This window comes from Falco naumanni, chromosome 1 (assembly GCF_017639655.2).
Source record: "Falco naumanni isolate bFalNau1 chromosome 1, bFalNau1.pat, whole genome shotgun sequence".
In the NCBI taxonomy this organism is placed as follows: Eukaryota; Metazoa; Chordata; class Aves; order Falconiformes; family Falconidae; genus Falco; species Falco naumanni.
The window spans coordinates 79,984,703-80,007,381 of record NC_054054.1 but is presented as its reverse complement, the minus strand read 5'-3'; the positions used below and the strand labels follow the sequence as shown (position 1 = coordinate 80,007,381).

At 39.0% G+C, this 22,679-nt stretch overlaps 1 protein-coding gene across 12 annotated transcripts in view; it reads right to left on the bottom strand.

Annotated features, from left to right (window-relative positions):
- Window positions 1-431: 431 nt before the first annotated feature.
- The window catches only part of RAPGEF2 (Rap guanine nucleotide exchange factor 2), a 194,891-nt gene continuing 172,643 nt past the window's right edge, over window positions 432-22,679 (bottom strand). For 5 of the 12 annotated variants that reach the window (XM_040601215.1, XM_040601225.1, XM_040601274.1 and 2 more), the window contains 12 exons: window positions 18,930-19,170; window positions 18,292-18,675; window positions 16,527-16,738; window positions 16,316-16,439; window positions 15,684-15,707; window positions 14,414-14,637; window positions 13,397-13,585; window positions 11,435-11,587; window positions 8,801-9,026; window positions 6,682-7,241; window positions 3,814-4,122; window positions 432-1,206 (listed from right to left, as the gene is read on the bottom strand). In XM_040601215.1, coding sequence (XP_040457149.1) covers window positions 1,160-1,206; window positions 3,814-4,122; window positions 6,682-7,241; window positions 8,801-9,026; window positions 11,435-11,587; window positions 13,397-13,585; window positions 14,414-14,637; window positions 15,684-15,707; window positions 16,316-16,439; window positions 16,527-16,738; window positions 18,292-18,675; window positions 18,930-19,170 — 2,693 coding nt within the window. In that variant the 3' untranslated portion in view covers window positions 432-1,159. Of the gene's footprint in view, window positions 2,577-3,813; window positions 4,123-6,681; window positions 7,242-8,800; window positions 9,027-9,430; window positions 9,432-10,285; window positions 10,397-11,423; window positions 11,588-13,396; window positions 13,586-14,413; window positions 14,638-15,683; window positions 15,708-16,315; window positions 16,440-16,526; window positions 16,739-18,291; window positions 18,676-18,929; window positions 19,171-22,679 lie in introns of all 12 variants that reach the window. The other 7 variants (XM_040601236.1, XM_040601257.1, XM_040601307.1 and 4 more) reach the window with 4 other exon arrangements.

Here is a 22,679-nt window from a genome sequence, read left to right as displayed (position 1 = left end):
AGTCTTCTGCATACTACTGAAAATAACGAACCCAACCTCTGGAAGAAAAAATAATTCTATAGATTTTACATTGAATTAACATCAACTTTTATTACTGGGGATGCTATCGGGTGATCTTTATTACTTGAAATACTTCCTTTGGTAAAAACTCAACTGGATCACTTCCCATACTTCTCCCTACTCAAATGTTAAAACATATATTCCTTACTTTTACGCCATTCAGAATAAAAAATCAACACAATCTTTCCTTTAAAACTGTTTGCGTTCTATATATCCCTAACACCACAGCTATACTCCTTTTCTGGCATCTCTAATGTTTCTGCAGGGCACACACAACATACCAGTCATCCTCATTCAGCAGCACACACCCCAGACTTCTCAGGAATTACGAACAGCACAACTGTATATTAAGAAAAACTCCACACCAATGGTTTGCCCACATCACTTGGCAATGTCCCTTTAATATTAATACACAGAGAAGTAAAATTTTTTCATAAATTTGTTCAAGTATGTGGAACATGTAAAATGCATAAGAATCAATATGGACTTCATTAATGTTATATTTATTTATTTTCCAGCTTCATACAAACTGGATGTAGAAGCATAAACATAGTACATTTCTACCATTTTCAACAAAAATATAACCAATATGTACAATTATTGTATTAAAAATACAAAAGGGATACAGACTCCACCAATGTCTTTCTAAAAGACATACAGGTACAAGTAGTATCAAAAGTATGAGGAAATCACCAGTTAATTGTACATTCTGCACTTGACATCACAGAGCGAACTGAGATTAGCAGTCCTATGGTCTACAATTACTTAATGCTTATATAACATCTGTGCAACTTGTGATAGTTAGGATTTTGTATTTCTATATGCACATGAGGTCCATAGCCTTGAGAATAAAACTGGCAAATAATGCATATTACATGTAAAATTACAAATGCATAATTGACAACGTGATATATAAGCAAATAGACAAAAGCTATGATTACAGGAGAGAGAATTAAATAAAGCACTGACATTTGTTTGATACAGTGAAAAAACACTGCAATTTGATCTTTAAAAGTTGAAGCTATTTACGCTTATCTACTGATCAATATGATCAGCTGAGTTCAATGGAAAAAAAAAAATATCCAAGACCAGCAGTTCCTCACATTTGAGTACTACTCAGATTGGCAGCCTTCACTTCTCCGGAGTCTGTGCAAAAACAACACAAAAATAGAGGGGAGGGTCATTTCAGTCATTATAGGGTTAATAGCAGCTGTGAGCAGGTGGTTGCTACACATTGGCCTTCTCTACACATGCAGTGTTCCATGAAGCCATTAACAGTTGTGACTATTTCTGCATTGCAAAGGCTGGCAAATCTAAACGTGTTATTTTCATTACTTAAAGGTTCCTTTATCCCCTAATGTCAAAGTCAATAGATGGAGGTTATTAATCAGTGTTAACAGCTGACACGAGCTGTGACATCCCAACTTGCCTTCACTGCAATGTTATCCAGTTAATTTTTCTTTTAATATAACTACTATAGAGTAAAAAAAAAATAAAAAAGAATAAAAATAATATATAACTTAGAGGTGGGGTTGCCGTCTGTCTCGTTAGAAGGGGACACTTTCTTTTCTAGTATGCCCTCCTGCATCCCGCAAGGCACAGGTATGAGACACCCAGCGTCCTCTTCCATCACCCGCCAGCTGCCAGCGCATGTTTCTGCATTCACGCAGACCCGGCTGAGGATGCCTTAACGCCAACACCTACAAATTTTTGAAGATCCCAGGCTGGGGCACACTAAGAGCGAAGCGAGGTCAAGGAAAGGCTGCATCCCATAACCTCTGCCTTCCCTTCTGCCCTGCTCAGCCATGCGATAGCAACGTTCTTCCCAGGAGCTCAGGCTGGCAACCCTACTTACAGGTAACGCAATAATACTGTAATTACTAGGCGGATGCAGTATTTGATCTCAGAAACACAAACGTACAGAACCATAACAAAGGCATTGTAAACAAGCAAGTCAAGCACTGCCTCCTTGAAGGATTTCAATGCATTTTTCTCTTTGTAGCTTAAAGGCCAAATGTAATTTGACAACTAGCTTATCTCATTATCCCAATGAGACTAAGTGCTAGAACTGTGATTACAATCTAAAAGGAACATTTAAGAAAACAAAAACAAAAACCAAAAAAAACCCTTCCAGGCATTGGGAAGTGCAGCCAGAGTTAATCATCCTGATGTGATGATCTTGGAATTTGGAATGATACTGTGTGATGTGGCAGACAGCGACAGTGGTAGCTTGGAGATTGCTGCACTGTGCATTTCAAGCAACACAGTTTGAAAAGTGCCAGGGCGATTTCTTCACAGTATTTCACATGCAAGGGGAGAAGGGACAGAAGGGGGAGGGGCGGAGGAAGAAGCCCCATGCTGCTTTAAGGCAGGGAAGGAGGCAAATAGGTCCACCATCCTTTAACTATAGTTCCAAGGCTCCTATTCTAGGGATGTCTTCTTGTGCTCTCCTTTAAGGTGGCTCACTCTGGATCCAGAAAAGCCCAAGTCTTACACAGCAGAGACTTGTTCATCTTCTGCAAACACAATAGGATAGGGGGAAAATAGGATTTAGTTCATATAGAACAAGACTGGTACTGAATGAAACAGCCTGTACTGTGCTCTGTGTTTTCCTTTTCATTGCATTAGGTATATACTTTAAGACAATCTAAATATCTGTACATTTCAGGTCTCGTGATAAGTCTTCCTTTTGTAATTTTTTTCTTGAACAAAACAAGACAATTGCTATAACTAAGCTGGTGCAGTTCCTCAGCTTGAGGAGCACAACAGCTACTCCTAGATATCCAACAGCTTCATAAAGCCATCTTACATTTTTCCCTGAATTTATCTGTGATATATTTAAATTAAGACTGCATAAAATTGAGCGCAGTTTCAGTCATCATTGGTAGAAACAATTAAAATTCTCTATCACAGTAATTCTCAAAGTTTGAGGCAATTTGATGAAGGTAGACGTCATTTTTTTCCGTCATGTTCAACTGCAGTATTCATCCTGCACGTAAAACCTTAGTAACTAAACGGGGAGGGGAAGGGGAATGTTAGCCTGTCTATCGTGACGTAAAACAAAGCATTTGACCATTTGGTCACTACCCTGCCTAAATGTTGAGCACCTAGCCCTAAAAATGCAATCCAGCTACGCTTGCACTACACAGCAAACCAAAAAGACTACAGCTACATAGTCTTTCTAGCGTTATAGTTGAGCTAAAGCATAAAGATGCAGACATACTCGGGCAAGCGAGGCAGCGAGAGAGTAGTGGGCTTGTTACGTGAAGCAGATGGTATGGAAAACCCAGTCCACAATGTAAGAGTTTCAGGTAGAATGGGAGTGACTACCCAAATAAATCTGACCAATGATGCTCTATGGGGCGGATGGGCAGGTATTCTATAGACCAGGATACTTTTTTGACCATCAAATACATGGTTAGTTCCAAACATTAGGTATGTTGGAAGCTCTCAGGGCAGGCAGGGCTGTACCTGGTGAACATAGGCACCTCCAGAGAAGTTGCCTAAGCCAACTGCTTGGTTGTCCAAGATTCAGCTAGACCTACATTCCAAATTTTAAATTATATTTAGATGACCTGAATTCCTCCCCTTCCAAAAAGTTATAAAATAGCAAGGTTTGAAAGATGGAAGAGAGCTCAAATTATGGCAAGAATTTCTATGGCAGAACATATTTGTGTCATTTGCTTTGTGTCTGTGAAAGCATTGAATGTTTTTGCATGCAGCGTAATCAAAATCTAACAGTTAGAAATTTACCATCTTCCTCTGTGGAAAACCCTTGAGGCTGATAGTGAGCAAGACGTGGATCTGACTCGTTTGGTTTATGCCACTGAGGTTTGTTCACAGGCCTGCTCGTCGCATGGCCGTGTGGCTGCTGCTGCTGCGGAGCTGATGTTCCATGAGCCTCACACGTCCGTGCCACCATCCTAGACCTCTGAAGTGCTATGTTGTAATCTGGAGGTTTTCTGGTTGGATGGGAACCCCCTTCTGCAAACTCAGCAATAGGTATTCCTACATAACCAGGAGGGGTTGGAGGGGGTTCCCGGTATCGACCCTCTTTTCGTGCTGCAGGAAAAACAACAGATTATTATAGGAGACAGTAAGAGGAAAACTGCTTAAAGGCAAATAAACAGTGAAAGTAAAATAAACATCAACCCACTCAACCAGCCAGGAGGAAGAAATCTGAAAGACAAATGTTAACTAACATAAGGTAGACAATAAGGTCTTAAAAAATAAACCATGCAAGAAAGTATAGAATGTACAGCATACACAGGATATAATTATTCTTCCAGTAGTGAAGCATTAGTCTAATAAATTTCACCAAATTACATGGGGAATTTGTTTAAACTTAGCAACTGAAGCTGTTCCATCAATTGTATAGAATAAGATGTACACCGATCAAAGTAACGTGGAAGACTCAAGCGTCCACAGAAGTGGCAAACATCAGGAATACTGGCATCTCCCCAAATGCACGACTATCTTAATCCTGAAGATGGGCACTGTACCTAAGAGGTCACCTCTTTTGTTTTTAGCATCTTGGGGGTTGGGGAGGGGGCGGGCACCTGATACATTATTACTTCCTACAAATCTTACTACTTAATGTGCTATAAGCTACAATTCCAAAAGGCACGGAAGAGAAGTAGGCTTCATTTTCATACAGTCTGTATGCACTACTGCCTGTGGCTCCTATGGTTATATTCTCAGCAAAATTACGACTTGAAAGTATGCCTATAACAACAAAGATTGATTTTATATTGGAAATTGAAAGACCACCACCTAGTTTGTGGATTTATTGAGGCGGTTTACCTGAACAAGGCTTAACTCTGGACATACTTAGAAGTTCTCTCTTGCAGAGAACTTTAAGGGAAGAAACAGCGATCAAGAATTTTAAGCCTTTGCAGGGACACCCACAGCAGACAGTACATAACTCAAAACAGAGACATGCCTTAAAGACGTCAGATGGGACTCTGATACTGAACACTTTTTCTGGGTTTAGCCCTTTAACGTATGACCACTTAATTTACAGTATGAAGGCAAACATAGCAGGAAAAAACACTGACACAGACAATTTACTCTCCACAGCTTGTCACACTGTATATATTTGCACAAGTGGTGGTGACAACATCACCCTGCATTAGGCAGCATGGAATTGACTGAAAGGGCAGTACAAGCTTAAAATGGACCGGTGCTACTTGGATGCCAGTTTTCACAGAAGGAAAATAAAGTCTTGGTATTATAGCAAAACCAAGTATTTTCCAATAGAATCTAAGTATTTTTCTTGGACAAACTGTTTTAACTGAGCAAAGCAGCATGAAGAAGTTTCTGAGATATTTTATTCAAAGATTTCTGAAAAGTAACTTCAATGCAGAAGAAATTCTGTAGGAAAACCCTACTGAAACACAGCAAGAGATCAATGTCCATTCAGTGCGGAAGAACCACGTAAAAACAGTGGCTTCTGTTGGACGGTGACGTGCTGAGTTACACTTGAAGGATAATTAGTGAATAGTACTGAAGTGCACGGAAGCATGTGGTTTGAATTGTCAGGTCTCCTCATTCTTTCAAGTCTCTAAAAAGGTAGTGGCAAGCACTGCTTTGATAGGCAAGTCTGGAAGTGTGCTCGTTCCATATTCTGGTGGAAACCAAGGGTATCCAAGAGGAAAATTAAGAGAGGCGCAAATCTGAACCTGGAGTCCTGAACTGAACAGCTTCCTCCTCTTCACAGTTCAGGGGTTCAGATCTGCACCCCAGCTTTGAGGCAATGGGCCACTGCTAAGCAATATACTGGGGCTGAAAACGGAAAAGTAGGTTATCACAGTGGTCTCGGCGTGACCTCAATCTGGCAGACTTTTTCAGCTGTGTCAGCGCAAAATGGCTTTTATATAGTTCTTCACATTAACTTGAAGAAAGGGAAAGTGAAGGGATAAGAAAGGAAGGAAAGTGGCAAAAACGCAGAGGTCTTGGATGGCCCAAGGACTGGGATGTGTAGAAGGAACAGTATGAGAAAAACGTTAAAGCTCTGCCAAAGACACCTTCACATTAATTTATACATTATCTGATCTTTCTTTTGTTGAATGATTACAAACGTATTTCTGCTCTAACTTCTTAAGAACTTCTTCAGTTTCAGCAGTCCAAAGAAACATCTCAGTTGGTATTTAAGCACAAAGTGATCCCTTTTTCAGAAGTAAGGAATATTCACAATTATCAGACAAGTCATACAGACGTGTAAAGTACAACACTTCCAAAAAAATCAGGCCACATTTATTAAGATCTCTAAATATAGAACATGGAGCCTTACTGTGAAGAGAAATTCACATTTCAGAACAGACATCTAAATACATCAACCTGTCAAAACACTGTCCAGCAGCTGAGCTAGTTCTCTGATGTATGGCAGGCTCTCTTGAAACACAAAGGTGCTGCCAGAACTGTGAATCAACAGTAAGTGATATTTTCCCCAGCAATAAATGCACAGTTAAAGGGGAGAATTTGAGAGAGACTGCAAAATGTTTGGTTTTGCTTTAAAAAAAATAAAATAAAACCAGACAAAGGAAATGCAGTTCTAGAACAATACAAAAAACAATAAGCAAATGAATTAAAATACTTCATGGTATAGAAAACTTAACTTACCAATAAGCCCCTTTGTACTACTGGACGATACTGCTATATGAGTGGGCGTGGGAGCTGGCTTGGACTCCTCTGCTGGTACAGATGTTATGCTACTGGTTTCAGCTTCAATCGAAACATCCTTCCCACCCCTCCGCTTTATGGTACCTGTATCACCTTCCGAGTCCTCTCCCCAGTATCCTGTCGAGGATGCCCAGCTTGCTCTGGACTGTGCTTGGTCAAGGCCCTCCCTCCCTTGACTCTGCCTGCCGTACTTTGTGCCGTGATCGGGGAACACCAGCTGGTCCATGTGACTGCCCGAGGCCCACAGTCCTGCCCCATCGCCTGAGCTATCGAAATGAGCGTGTCCAAAGGGCAGAGTCTCCCAGCTCCTCTGGTGCTGTATCGTTTGTATGTTGTCATGAGAACCGCTCGAACAAGAAGTCCAGCTACCGCGGCCACTGTCAGCTGCATCGAGCGAAGCTCTGTCCCCCTGATCCTGCGACAGTTCTTCTGTACTAGGAGAAGAAAGCACAGTTGCTCCAGCATACAGGCCTCTGGTCTCCGACAGTGGTGCATATGAGCTAGATGCACAGCAATGGGGGGGGGGGGGGGGGGGGGGGGGGCGGAAATAAAATAAAATAAATCAAGCTTTGGAATTGGACATCATTTACAAGACACGTGAAGAATTCAATAATCAAGAGAAAAGGAAATATACTTGGCGGGGTTGGACAGGGGCTTGGACTAGATGACCTTTAAAAGGTCCCTTCCAACCCCAACCATTCTACAATTGAAGGTTTTGATGCCATTTATGTTGAGTATTATTTACATTAATGAATAATTCAATTTTGTGAATCGAATAATTCCCTTTCACACTCATCCTCAATAAAACAAATTAACAAAAAAAATTTGTAATTACTGGATAGATACCCTGACAAAACTTAACACTTCAGTGGAGCCATTTCCAAAGATAAAAATCTTAACTTTACAGCAGCCCTTTAACACATGCAAACTGCGTTGAGGTATATAAAGGGGAACAGACTCATAGATAGGGTTCCTACTGCTTTTGCAGCCACGCAAAGCAAAGGATCTGCTTAGGAAACTCTCAAAGCCAGCTTTTCAACATTTCTTGCAAACAGAAACGTATTCTAATCTGAACATTGGAAATACTTGCTCCACAAAGTAGAGTGTATGTTCTCCACAGCCTTTCAGCGATTAAGCAAGACTGACACTATCACTTACTCAGCAGCAGAGAAAACCGACAAAGTGTCACTTTTGTTTAGCAGCTATCCAGGCTCCTGGGATTTGTCCTGCCAAGGCTGCTTGCTATGCAGACTGGAACCCTGCTCTTCCAAATTTTTAAGCCATCTGATTCAAGATGGGATTCCCAAACCTGAAGTACACCGGTTTTGGAACAGGCCTGCCATCCACAGATCCCGCAGGATTAAAACCTCTGAAACCATTCAGAGACCTGAAGCATCCAAATAACAGCTCAGAAAAGTAAGTGGAGACTAAATAGGAGCCAGAGCTCCAATTATTTTCGTACCGAGGCTCACTGCCAGAGATTTAGAGGACTCCTCAGCACTAGCTTCCCCACCATTACAGTAGTTAATTACCTAGAAAAGCAGCAGCCTGATGTGAATTTTACCTCCCAATTATTGTTGACTAGAAGAGATATTTGGGGTAAAATATTTTTGAGTTAGACAAATATGCACTTTTCCATGAAACAGACTGGAAAATTACCAGTTATTTATGTTCTCAGCTTGATCACTGAATAAGTGCATGAATAATTTCTCATCTAATTCAGTTAATTCCCCATCTAGAAAACAGGCTAGGATACTAGTCTGCCACAAAGAGGATAATCTACAGTACTACTAAATGCTCAGATGATAAGGTCTGCTGAGGTAAAGTCCTACTGCTGTAGACCTCACCACACACTCAGCAGCACAAAACCTTTTCTGGTCAGAAAACGAAGCATTATCACAAAACGTAGCTTTGAAATAGTAGTTTTTAAGAGCAAGGGAGAAAAAACCAAAGTATTTGAGAGAAATACAGGGAAAGTTACATGAACAAATATGCATATACATGCCACGTACACACTATATGAAAGTATAATGCAAGTAAGCACAAATAAAATTCCTACCCTAAGCTGTATTGATCAGGTTCAATCATGATTCTTCTATCAATCCTTCCCACACCAAGATTTGTCTCCACGATGCTGACAGAATGCCTCTGTCTCCTCTCATCATGCAGGGAGACTGGCATAGAGTCAAAAGAGGAATTGCTGACAATACTAGATCTGGAAGAAATTTCGCTGTGTCCAGAATCTGAAAAGTTATCCACTGTGCTGCTAGGAGCCAACGTATAGCCTGCAAAGGGAACGTCACGTTAATCAGACTCTCCGAGAAACCTGCTCAGTCATTGCCAGGCAGGGGGCAATACTGCTACCACAGTAAACCGAAACTATTAATACATTTACACAGAAGCAGTGCTGAAAAAGATAGCAGAACTGTGTAACGTCGTGTATTCTGTCGCTTAATAAGAGGTTTAAGATCATGGGAACACGCACTGCTCATTTAGAAACCAACTGCTCACCTTCCTTCTTCTCTGCCTTCTTCCCCCAGATTATTTTGCAATGCATCATCATACTTGTATCCCCACATTATGAAATCTCACCTCTGAAAAAACTGCCTGTACATAAACACTGTCACCAAGATTGGAAAGAGAGAGAGATGCCATGGACAAGATTACTGCTTAAAGTAATCCAAGAGACCCTCTCACACAGTTCTGTTCTGCACAGGTACACTTCAGAGCGGAACAGCAGATACAACACGAAGCCCAGATGTCTGGGCTGACTGCTCACTACGTATCTCAGCTGAGAGAGGGCCAGATTTTCAAGCTTTCTTTGTGGTACTTGGCTAGCTAATTACATTCCAAATAGCATATAGTACCAGAATTATACTGTAATTTGGAGGTTGTATTGACACCATGAGGCTGAGATAAAATCTACAAACCATGTCACAGAGGCAAATTCAGCAAATTCAGCTTTTGTTTTAGTATTGAAGTTGTGCTGAATGCTCTTGCCAGCTAAGTTAAAGATCATTAAACAACATAAACCCAAAAGTAACTGCAGTTTTCATTTTTTGCTTTCAGTCTACATTTAAGTGTCAAGATGACTTCAACTAATCTATCCCGATTCTCTTGCTGAGAACATGGAATTAATGCTGCCATCTTTGTCTGAAAGAACATACCATTAACATCATGTCACCAAACCAGGGATTTTTTTAAATTTATCATCACGTTTATGATTTGCTCTTTTTGTACAAAGAAAGTACTTTTCCCACTATGAGTCAAGTACAGAATGCCAATTCCTTTTTGAAGAAATGCACAGGCCTGACCATATTTATACAAATTCACTCTTGGCTAATGTAGTATTTCAGAGAAATCATGATGTTATTTTAGAAGGACTCAAGGTGATAAAACATCCTTCTCCATCTGACCTTAGTAAATATGACTTCGGGAGAGACTCTGGACAGGCATTTGTGCTTCCTTGCCGTATTGATCTCTCCCCTTTTCAGAGTTCTGATCATCGGCTTATTATTTCCCCTTTTGTTTCCCTAAATCCCACCCCCCCAGATGGCCTTGGTGGATTGTTATTCTTGTTACCGTTCTCACTTCCAAGAGGGGAGAAGGAACTGGTTAGGTCTGTTAGCCTGGAGCCGTAAGGCCTCGACTGCACCTTACCACATTAAGAAAAGGGCTTAGCTATCCGTTTGGTAAGAAGTAGGAAAAGCCATACTCACATAGGTTTCAAATCCTTGCCATCCCTGCGCGGTTTAGGGACAGTTATTGCTACAGGGAAGTCTCCAACACACGCATCTCTTTAGCATCCAGAACTTCTATTATAGGGACTCAACCCCAATACATACATATTTTACCATAACATATCATGTGAGTATTAAACTGAACTTTTATGGTATTCTGAGAAGACAATAACTTAAAAGTTGTTATAAACTAGGCTATCATACTGCCAAATGGGCTTTTTTTCTGATTTTTGTTTAAACTACAGCCTCTATCCTCTTTTTTGTCAATTCATAACCAGAACAAGTACAATGAAAAAACAGACTTAAAAATAATAATAATAAAATCCCTTTGAAGTCCTGAATTCACTTTTTAAAAAAAACAAACTCTATGAAGTCGCTTAAAAAGAACTCAGCCGAGAAAGCTCCTATGTGTAATACTGTTCCTCAAATATCCACATACACTGTTTAAATAATCAGGCTGCTAGTAAAACATCGCATATTAGTGCTTTGAATCCCAAATATCTTAAGTTTGACTATCGTACACAGGTCACATCCCACCCAGATGCATGACACAGCAAGTAATTCCTCTCATAGGCTAGTACGCTCAGTGCTGTAGAAAGATTTCAAGTTCCAACCCATACATCCTTCCACTGGTCGGAAACACTGATAATGAGAATATTTTTGTCAGAAGTGGCTGCAGCGAGAGTACCCTACTGCATCAAATCCAGTACTGGCTCAGGCTGTCTCTCCTGGCGCTTGCTCAGCAGAGGGCTTTCAGGCATCCCTGAAATCAGGTTCCCAAGCGTCCTTTTATGTATCCTGCCCTGCGCTACGCTTCCTGCCTGCTGACCATACGTGACAAAAATAGGAGCAGCAGTAGTTTAATCCTGAGTGCCCAAATTCTCTCTCAGAAGTTTTGAAAAAAGATCTATGAGCTTCAGGAAACCGGATGAGAAATATTGCACGTCTAATACCTTTCCTTGGAGAGCTCTGTGGTGAAGTAGGAGGAGAAGAGAGTTGTGAAGATGCACTTGAGACTGTGTCTTCAGATTGTTTCTTGTGACGATCCAAACTTCCTTCTTCAGATAATGAAAGAATTTTCTTTAAAGCTTGTGGGGAGTTAATGCCTTTAAATAAGAATCAATGTAGACAGACATAAAGTCCAGTATAAATACATCTTTATGTTTCATAATGCATGTATAGAGCAGACACCATAAGGAAAAAAACCTAGTATTTTTTTTCTATATATTTTTGAGGTTTTGACACCAGCTTAAATGAAGCAAAATGTTTAAACCTACCCCTGTTTAAAATATAGTGCTTTATTTCTGTGTATTAGTGCAGCCAGTCTTTCATGCTGGCCACCTAAAATAAATCCTTTGTCATAGAAAACACAATGCAGATTTGCTGTGCAGAATACTACGTGTACAAGATATAAATCAAGGATATACATAGTCATGCTTACTGAGAAACTTGAACTAAAATTATGTTGATACCAACACACAAAAATCTCACTGGTTAGCAGAGGTTTATATAGTAAGAATTGAAACTGTTTGCCTGGTTTTTTTTCTATTCTGAGTAGCCTAGAAGGTCAAAGAAAGGTGGAAAGAAGATTAATAAGATTAGGCTTGCAAAACAAGGCCATCCTGCAGCTGCCCTTCTCCCTTTCAGTTTTGAGAGCTCTCTCTGCACCAGCTTATTTTGGGAAACTAAAGAGTAAAAACATCCTGAAGATGATGTATGATGTAAAGATCTAGGGCACCAAGAATTGCTTTTCTCAGGCAAGATTTATTCATCTTTCTCTTTCCCTCTGCTCAAAAATCCACCCTGGGACAGCCTTAAAAGTGAAGACGGAGATTCTCTGACAGTTTTGCCAATGTTTGTGGCAGAGGTTATTTACAAGCATTCTACAGAATTTATCTTTGATCTGCTGGATCACAATCCTGCTATCAATAGTTTACAGCTGCTTCATCAACATAACCTAGTCAGTTTTCAGAAACTTGCCCACCGTGAACAAAACCACACAGTCTATGGTTCTTCAAAAGTCCTTTTAAGATTAAATTTTAATGGTAAAAATCAACAAGAACTACGGGGATCGTCTCTTGGTCGTTTTGCTGCTTCTGATTGTTTCGCTAGCAGCTTAAGCACTGCACAAGTAAAACTAATGAAAAGTGACATCAAAGTCAAGCTCTTGTGAAATTGCCATCATGCAATAGGAAGAGCCAGTTATGCTACATAAACTTATTAGGAATATTACCATCCTGTAAGTGCTACACAAGAAGCTCTTTAATAATGCATGTACATTATGTACACATGCTGGGGCACAGATTTGGAAATCAGATTAGAAAAAATTCCTATAGTCCAGCATCTGAGAGACATGCAGGTAACAATGAGTGAACAACAACAATAAAAAAAGCACCAGGGAGCAGAAGCCAAAGAGACAATTCTCAATGTGAACCTTCAGGCCTACAGTTCTAACAAGACTACCAGCTTCAGCAGGCTTGAATTTCACACCAAATGTTCGACTTCTGAAAAAACACCAAAACTTCTGAGGCATCTCAGATGGGTCACTCAAAAACTCGAAGTCACTAATCCTTTTGGAAAAGTTAAGCCAAGATCTCAGGGCAGACAGTCAGAACAAGTCATTCCTTCCAGCTGCTAGGAACACGTAGGTACTTAAACTGATTAAATTAAATTACATTTAAATATTAAAAATATAATTAAATTTTAAATTAAATTAAAACCAGGCTGCTTTCCTAGATTTCTTTCTTTCCATTTCTTGAGAAGGGCATTAAACACACACACTGTATGAACTGACACAACCTGCATATAATACTACCAGAAATAAATGCCTGAATCTTATTTGACTGAAAACGTCTCCCTGACATGAACAAACAAACTTCGGAGTATTAAACCGAACACTTCACTGTTCCACTTACCAAATGGTGGGAGGTCTTTGACTGGCACTTTCTTGCGAGAGGGATAAAGAGATACAGCAGGGACCTGCAGCGCTTGGTTTACTTTATGTTGCTGCTGCTGGTGCTGCACTTTCTGCTGGATGCCTGCCCGGGGAGCCACTGGTGACGTTTCTGATTTTCCCGATCGCTTGTCTCCTGTATTTTTCGGCACTTTGCAAGAAATGGGAGAAAGCACAGAATGACCACTAGCTAGAAATACCATAGGACTTTTAACGTGAGCAGTGCAAAGCCCTCCAACTAATAATTAAAAGATGCTCAAATACTTGTACAATTAATGTAGCAGGATACCTTTGGAGAGAAAAGATGAAAAGAGGGGGAGACTTAAATCCATTAAATATATGCACCTTATCAAAGAACATCTACTCTCTTTCTCAAAATAAAACTCTCATAAATTACTATTGTTGGAGTTATCAAAAACATGACCAGAAGTTATACTGGTTTAGAATTGATATCGTTACTATTTTTTGCTACCCTGAAGGAACAGAGGGGCGTAAGATAACAGCATCTCCTCAGATCAAAATTAAACCAGTGTCCAGCATAAGGTCCCTCTCTGCTGCAGCCAGGTAGAGCCCTCCAGGTGTCTCTGAAACACCTGGACATCAGGAAATCCCCTCTTCCCTCACCAGGCCAAGATACACAGGATGACCAACCCCATCACACCAACAGCCTGAGTACATCAGAACTGCAGAGAAACTTTGGAGTGCTCCGTACCCTTTGTATGGACAAATCTAAAGAACCCTTGCGCACTTCAGTATGGTGTCATCTGAAAGCCTGACCTCCTATATAAATGGTATGTCTCTGTGTTGTTAATTTGCAAGATGATTTCCTTAAGTTTCATAGATATTCAGTACTTGGAAATGACTAGACGTAGCCATTTTCCATCTCATTGTCTAGTTACTGCTCCCCATTACCTCCTTGGAGAAGAAACAGGTATATTTAACAGGTTCTTTGAAATTCATAACAAATTACAGTGCTCACATGTGTTGGTGGCTGGTTCACACTGTAGAGACAGTGTCTGGAGGCTCTCTTCATCCATTTCCAGATCCAAGTTTGAGAGATACTGCTTTACTTTCCGTGCCATCTGAGCATCTTCGTACAGTTTTTTAGCATTAAGGAAGGAGCTGCGACGGACCCGCTTTTTATGACCCCCTGTTTGTGCAACATCCAGCACAGCTGCATTCGTGCTGCCCTGGCTGAGAGACCTGGAGTGAAAAGAGGGAAGGAGGTGGGGGAAAGAGGGGAAAAGCATCACTTAGTTCAACACAGTATCACTTGATAAACATGAAACATGCAAAAGATTGCATGAATATCAGTCTACGGTCAAAGCTTACATGCCTCATTCCATTAAGTCAAACAGCTATAACAGACAGAAAGATGAGGGTCGGGAAATCTTTTTACTTGGTTACAGGCACTATTTTAATTACACAAATATTTTAACCTAATCTGCTCCAACTAGGCAATATCACTTCACACATCCAGAAAGGCATTCTCTCTCATGTAAGCCAGCTACTGAGAAGACTGGAGCATTAGGAAAAGCTCATGCAGTAAGGCAATGCTGACAGAAGACTAAAGCTGAGTTTCAAATTTAAATATGTATACAGAAGGGATTTTGAAAGCTCTCTAAATACTTTTTCAAATCAGACTGTATACAAAACTCAGTTTTACAGAGCAGAACTTCCTTGTAACTTGCTAGGCTGAATACGGCTTTTTGTTAAATAAAATGATCAGCTAGTGTATGATGAAATAAATGTCATGCAGATGTCAGTGTATGTATGTCTATAGGAAAGCTATGCATTCTTCCTGATTTGTTAAAAGTAAAAATGATCACTAAATTGTAGTATGAAAATTAGTTAATTTAGGCGATACTGTAAGTTTAAACTTTTGTATTTGATTGTGATAATTGCTTATTAGGCATAAGAAAGTTAACAGCAATTTTCAGCTGTTGCAGCCTTGCCATTTTATAATGTCTCTCTCACTGAAAGTCACTTCCTTTGGCAATTTAAATTGGAGGTGGGGGAGAAGAACACCCCACTTCTATCTACAACCACTTACAAATAATTTACAACTTTTGTGTTTTAATTTCAAAAGCAAACACACTCCTGGATTAAAATGTATTGTCAGTAAAAAAGGGTTAACAAAAGAAAAAAAAAAAATGTCAAAGCACCGGAAAATTAAAGATAGCAATGGGAAACAATGCAAATGGTAAGGGAAGAATTAATGTCTGTGAGTGTTGTCTCCAACCACTTACCCCAAACTCCTCCATTTCTTCTTCCTGCAAGTGAGAGCCAGGAAGAGTAAAGCATGGGTTTAAGAAGAGATAGAGAAAGATCACAAGCTCAGAAAGAAAAAGACCAGACCTCAGGACAAGTAGTTCTGGAAGGCCACAAACATTACAAAAAGCCTTGCCTCGGGCATACAGTCAGATATTACGAACTCTTCTAACTCAAATTGAGAAAAAGAGTGTACAATAACTTGGTCTGACGTCAAGCCAAAGAGCACTCACACTACGTTTTCTAGCCCTACCAGCTGATACTGTTTCAGATACATCCCCACTTCTATTAAATCAAAATCAGACTGGCACACATCAGCGTTTCAAACAGACTGATACACATGTGTCTGAGACAGCACCTCCCTCTCCCTCCCACTGATAGAAACTAATTTTTATGAAGTAACTGGCAGCTAAGGATTAATATAAAATATAATATAAACCAAAATGTAATTACTTCCCCAGCTTTAGACTGCCACATAATTTTGGTAAATGGTTAACAGCAAACAAAACCCCCTCAGGCTGCTCCAGTACAAGGGGCACTTGAACAGCACCTCTTGCTGACGCCTAGCCGCCTCTCAGCTGGGAAAAGCTCTGCCGAATACAACACTTACCTCGTCCTAAACATTAAAGCAGGATCCATGTTGACAGATGCCATGCGACCAACGTGGCGTATCTCCTTCGCAATCATTCTCAGCTTCTCAAAATTGACCAAGCCCTCCACTTTTGAATCATTTCCTACAACCAACAATGACCAACGTCAGTTATTAGGTAGTAAAGGTAGTTTTCCTTTGCTGGTAAAAGATGACAAACTTCTGATTTTACCTTCATGAAGGAATGTAAGGTCTTTTTTGATAACAGGAAACAGGGGAATGATGGGGGGCTGTAGGTTTTGGCTGTTAAGGACATTACGATATTTTGCCATATTCCTAGATGGATCAAACAAGTCCTGTAGATCTTGAAACAGTTTTTCATACTTGCTTGGAAGTTTTTCCCAAGTAGTTCGGAGCCTTGCAACTGGTGCCAAATTCAGGCCACTTGAAACAAACAAAAAAAGTGCAAAAAAAAGTTCAAAAACAATAGAAAGAAAAAAATCCTAGAAAAGACCATGTTAAATATTGTACGGGAGACATATCATATAGCCAGAACAGTGTAGCAGAACAATGTCAAGGTAACAGGAAGTGAAAACTTCCTTTTGCCAGTGTGAATTACAGAAGTAAGATCATTTTTATAAAAGCTATAAAAATAGAGATACCTGCGTGATGTAATCATAAGCAGAAAAGTTACACTTGGGCCAGTAACTCAACCTTATGGAGAGTATGCACTTAACAGGGTCTGAATTTGATAACAATATCATAATCTAGCAGTACCTCATGATCACCACTTATTTCCAGATTACCAGACTGAAGGAAAAAACATCTTCCACCTACATAACGTTTAGGTGGTAACAGCACAGGGACCCACCTTCTTGCTGCAATAATCCATCCAACTTTGCTGTGTCTAGATCAAACTCTTATAACAGTTTCTAAACATTTGAAGTTATTCTGAAGCTGTAGCTGGTACAAAACCCAGCGTCTTTTCCCTGAATGGCATTGCCTGTCTTGCTGTTCGTCTCTACCTATAGGGAAGTTTGGTATCTGGGATCTTTTCTTGGTTTTCCAAGCAGGCAGACTGCTTTTCTTTCCCATTGAAGTCAACTGAAATAGCTGAGCTAAATCTTGAGATTTTTATGCATCGATCCTTGACTTTGAAATTTTCCACATTTAATTGAATGGTATTCAAAACCAGTGTTCTTCAGAAAAAGTGCCCCATTCAGTCAACAGATTGGCTTTTGCAAGAGACTCTGATAAAATTGTCATTTTAATGCACCTTATTCACGCTTTTTCATAAAAGACAGCATTTAACAGTTCTTTTTTTTTTTTTGTTAGGGTCTTTCTGCCTAGCTTGGGAGGCTCTAAAGGAAATGCAAATGTTTTAAAAAAATGTGTATAAACACACATATTAGAGTTTCCTCTCCTCCTTTTAATCGCAAAACAAAGAAAGGTTTTCTGAGATCTTCAGTACTTTTTTTTTTTCTTATTAAAAATCTTTATTTACAGCTTATTATATGGCATTGTAGTCTGCTATTGACTATTACCAGAATTCCATCCAAGAAACTGCTGATACAAAGGAAACCAAAGGCTTTCTTATCATGCCTTAATGAATTCAAGATACTGGCAACTATGTACAAAATGATGAGCTCCCTTTGGGAAATTAAACCATTAATTTACAACAACATTACATTTCTTCTTCATATAACTGCTGTTTCTTTTAGTCTATGTTTTTTACAAAGTGCAGTAGTTTCTCTAGTGCCTTGCTCACCAACGACTCTTGCCTCGCTGTCTCAAGCAGTAAGTATATAATAGTAGCATTCCAAATAATATTTCAGCAAACATTTCACTGTCAAGTTCAGATTAGCTGAAAATACCCTCTCTTACTGGTGTGCCAAGTGTTGCTATTAGCAGCATTAATGTTAACTGTTAAATAACTTTTTTAGAATGACATAAGACTGTGATTTTTACTTATAAGTAAAAACATTAAGAGGCAATACCTAATGATGGCAAACATTGAGTTGAAGTTCTTGCATTCTCTGCAGTGTAGTGCTATCTTAATAAAATGTTTAATAATCTTCATCCTTTTCAGCTGGTTGGTTTCTCTTAGAATCTCAGAAGCCACCCAGAATGTTTCTTGATTTATCACCTCTTCAAACTTTTTGAGATTAGCGCAACCTGTTTTTGATTTGAGTTTAAACAAGTCATCTATATATTCCGTGGGTTCAATATTACGGAATAGCTCAAAGTTTCTCATGGAGAGTTGGGTAGCCACCTCAACCGTACTGAGCTGTAGTAGGGAAATTTGACTTTCCCTTAGTAACTCTTGAGCATCTTCATCTGAACAAAGAGTTTCTGTTTCCATGTTGTTCTTCAGGTAATACCTATAAAAAAAAAAATAAAAAAGACACTAGATACAATACCCTCACAACTACTAGTGAAAGTTACAGTAACGATCCAGTTGGAATCATAGAATAAAAATTGAATTTCACCAGGCCTAAATGTTAATTAGAAGTAGCAGAAGGAGCAGTTTCTTGTAAAGAAAATGAACATTAATGATTAAATAATGCTCCAGTTGATAGGATTTTGACTTAATAAACTGGCATTATCAGCTTTAGCTCACAGTCTCTGGTCTCACCTGCCACTCAGCTGTATCCTGTCAGCAAGCTTGGATAACTGATCAGGAAGCCTCCTTTGCTTGATTACACCCTCAGGGGTGACTGAGACTTCACATAATGAATATGCATCAGGGGTTGCAGTGAGAGCAAATTCCCTGATAGCCTGGACGACCACTTCCTTTGCTGTTGTGTCCTTGCTGATCATGATGTAGCGACTTTGCTGATCTGCCTTGAAAACCCTCAGAACTTGATCTGGTAAGTCTGGGAAAAAAAGTTACATGCAGGGTATGCAATTTAGTAAAGCACAAAAAAAACCAAAACGAACAAGCAACAATATCAGTTACATTGAGTCTAATTACTAACGCTATCAGTTTTTACTTCAGCATCATTGTTTCACCTCTCTCCTTATAGAACAGCTGAGGGGTTTTGTTGGTTTGTTTGTTTATTTATTTAATTAAAGACTCGTTCTATTAACAACAAGGAAAAGAAGTTAGGCTATCTATGGGCCAAGCCACAAAAATATATTAACATTTTCAAAGTTTGGACAGACATGGTAATGAGCAGCCTGGTTTTCACAGCTGGTGAAATTTGAATGATTTTTATGATTTACAGCCTGGTAATTTCCATTTAAGTCTGAGAAAAGTCAAGGGCATTCAACAACATTACCCTACACACTGCCATATAAGAAGTTTAAGCAAATTGGGTGACAGGAGTGTCAATCTTCCTAAGAACGCTTTTAAGAAAATCGACTCATTTACCTAACGGACACTCAACTATAGCACCACACACAAAGGGGAAATGTGTACATGTATGTAGTTAGGAAGATGCACGTATCATGGCCAGCATGCATGTACACATAAACACACTGCAGTAGTATTAATGCATCCACATACTTCATTATCAGATTAAGTATCTATCTTTGATACATTTAAATAATAATAATAATAATAATAATAATAATAATAATAATAATAATAATAATAATAATAATAATAATAATAATAATAATAATAATAATGTGTAAGTAACTGACTGAAAACTTGCACAAGTGATTGATGACAGAAAAGTTACAGCGAACACCTACTACAAGGCAGCTGTTTTTAGGAAATCTGGAAAATTACCAGCCTGACTCCAAATCCAAACTTTGGAAATACCAAATCCACATATATTTCCAGATTTCAATTAATGTATTGAAATCTACACCCGTTAGTCAACTGAAGTTTGTTACTGTTGTATAATAAAAATAAATGAATTAAGAAAGAGTACAAAATTGTACAGGTATCCACCACTGTTTGGGTTTTTTTTAATGGACAGGTATTTTCAATTCATTTAATTTAATTTCTTCCCTCTGTTACAAAGAAACTTTTCTAGTTTTGTGTGGCATGACATCTGGTCATTATTCTTTCTTTAATGAATGTTTTTTAAAAAATTATTATTTTTTTTAAGATCATAAAGGTCACATGAACAAGGAAAGAGATAATAGAAAGTCTTCTGAACCTACAGCCAAAAACCAACTATTAAAAAAAAAATACTGAAAAAACCAGCTGCCAGATGAAAACATTCACTTTGATACAACCAGTCTTTTTTGACAAGACCTGAACATGCGTAAGGTATTGAAGTTACTACAACAGATATCTTGTGACAAAAGAACAAAAATAACATCTTCCCACTACTGCTGCATGTCTCTAAAACAATTTGGAAAGAATATTAAAGATAAATCTCTCTGATATGAGTTGACTACATGCCACAAAGGCTGTTTAGGCTTAATTATATTAGCTTACAAATTTTGTGCAACTAAGCCCATAACTTTTAAGCTCGTAGTAGTATTTCTGCAGCTTGAGAAGCACTGAGAGTGAAACACATTAGAATTGAGTGATTACATCATCGGTTACACATAACGGGTATCAGTCCGGGTGAGATTTAGCCCTGAGTACTCGAGTCAAATGTACAAATACCTTATAACTACAGCAAGCCAATTCTGCCTTTCATCATCAACTCTATATTGACCAATCTTCTTCAGTAATCAGTTCAAGAGGGATACAAAGCAGTGCCTGAAATAATTTCTACATTTTTTGACATCTTGAGGAAGGCAGATGCCAAAACACAGCTTCTAAGAGAGGCTATTACAAACCAGACTGCTCTCTAGATCTTGTTGCCTCTTGCTGTTACAGAAATACTTGCCACTCAACAAAATGCTGCGAAGATGGGAAGCTACTGTAAACAATACCAAGGTGGGAACTCGCTTAATGCTCCCAGGAAACAAATGCTACGTGCAAGCAGATAATAGCCTGCTCTGCTGGATCACTGAAGTCAATATGAAGAAATAAGGAGAACAGCAAAGAGAAAAGTATCATCTTTGTGCTGTATTTTACCACCCAATTTCTCAGGCTGCATAACTATCAGAGCTGGTAGCAAAAGCACTACACAGAACGCAGAGAAGTCTGCCAGCAATTGAAACGCCTACAGCTATAGCAATGGTAGCAAGTAATTCAGCACAATAATTTTTAAATAAAACGGTACTTGAAGAGAACTGTAATCACCCCCCTTCACTTCTTTTCAAAAAAGCAAACTGGAGTGGCAGGCTGAAGAATGCCATGGTGTACGCTAGGAGTCTGGTCCCTTAGAAAACTGCGGGGGGAAGTACCGGTGCCTGGCAGCTCATCATTACTATATTATTTTGACTTCCAATCGAATAGCAAAAGACAGCACGAGAGAAATCAAAGTGCTATTGATTATTTGAACATTTAAAAATAAACCTTAAAAAGTGTATTTGAAAAAGCCTGAATAAATCAGAAGAGAAACTAAAACGACTCCTTGCAGATTTTGAGCTGTTCTCATGATCTCCTTCTACCCTTCCAAAACAGCAAGTTGTTGTATTACCTATCCTGAGGGATATTCCCCAAAGCCTCAAAGGATGGCTGTTCTACCACTTTTCTCTTTCTTCTCCAGCATGTTCAATTTCTTGCAAGCTGCCTCCATCTCTATCTTTCATTTAGTCCAAGGTAATAAAACAAATTAAAATTGCAGGCTTTACTTTTTTTTCCAAGTCTTAAAAGTATATAGAGGTATAATTCAACTTTTCTATCTACAATGCAACCATCCCTACAGACCTAAAGGTACATGGTTTTTATTTCAGTCCCCCTTTCCCCTCCTTCCCACACAGGGAAAAATTGTACCTGCAAATTACTTTAAAAATATTCAAAAAATATTCAGTGTGTGGACATTTTGGCACACTTGAAGCAAAGAAAAAAAAAGATTTTTTTAAAATGAGATTACTTAATGTATTTTCTATAAAGTTAATGGAAAAGCTGCTATAATGCTGAAGCAATGGCATTACATCACTATTTATCTCCTTTCCTCAAAGCAAAAGACAAACAGTAGAACATTATTAATTTATTAAACTTCTCCAAACTCCATCTGTGATTGAAGAATTTTCAGACCTGTAATGGTATTCCTGCTCAATTAATGGAGTTTGAGCTGTGTGAGACAGCAATGCCCACAGCTCTGGAAGTCAGCCAGGCGCTGTGCTCAGAATTAGGGGCACAGCAATTACTCAGAATCGTCTGGTCTAGGTCAATGCCAAGCTGGAGAATGGAATCTTCACCCATTTATAGATAAAGTGCTGATGAGAAGTTAAGCTCTTATTGAAAAAGAGTATCTTTAAAGTGTTGGATGCTAGTCATTAGATAAAATAATAATTAAAAAAATACCAATCTTCCCACTCTCTCAGGAGCAATCTTAGACACTGGGACAAAACCCACAGACATCTC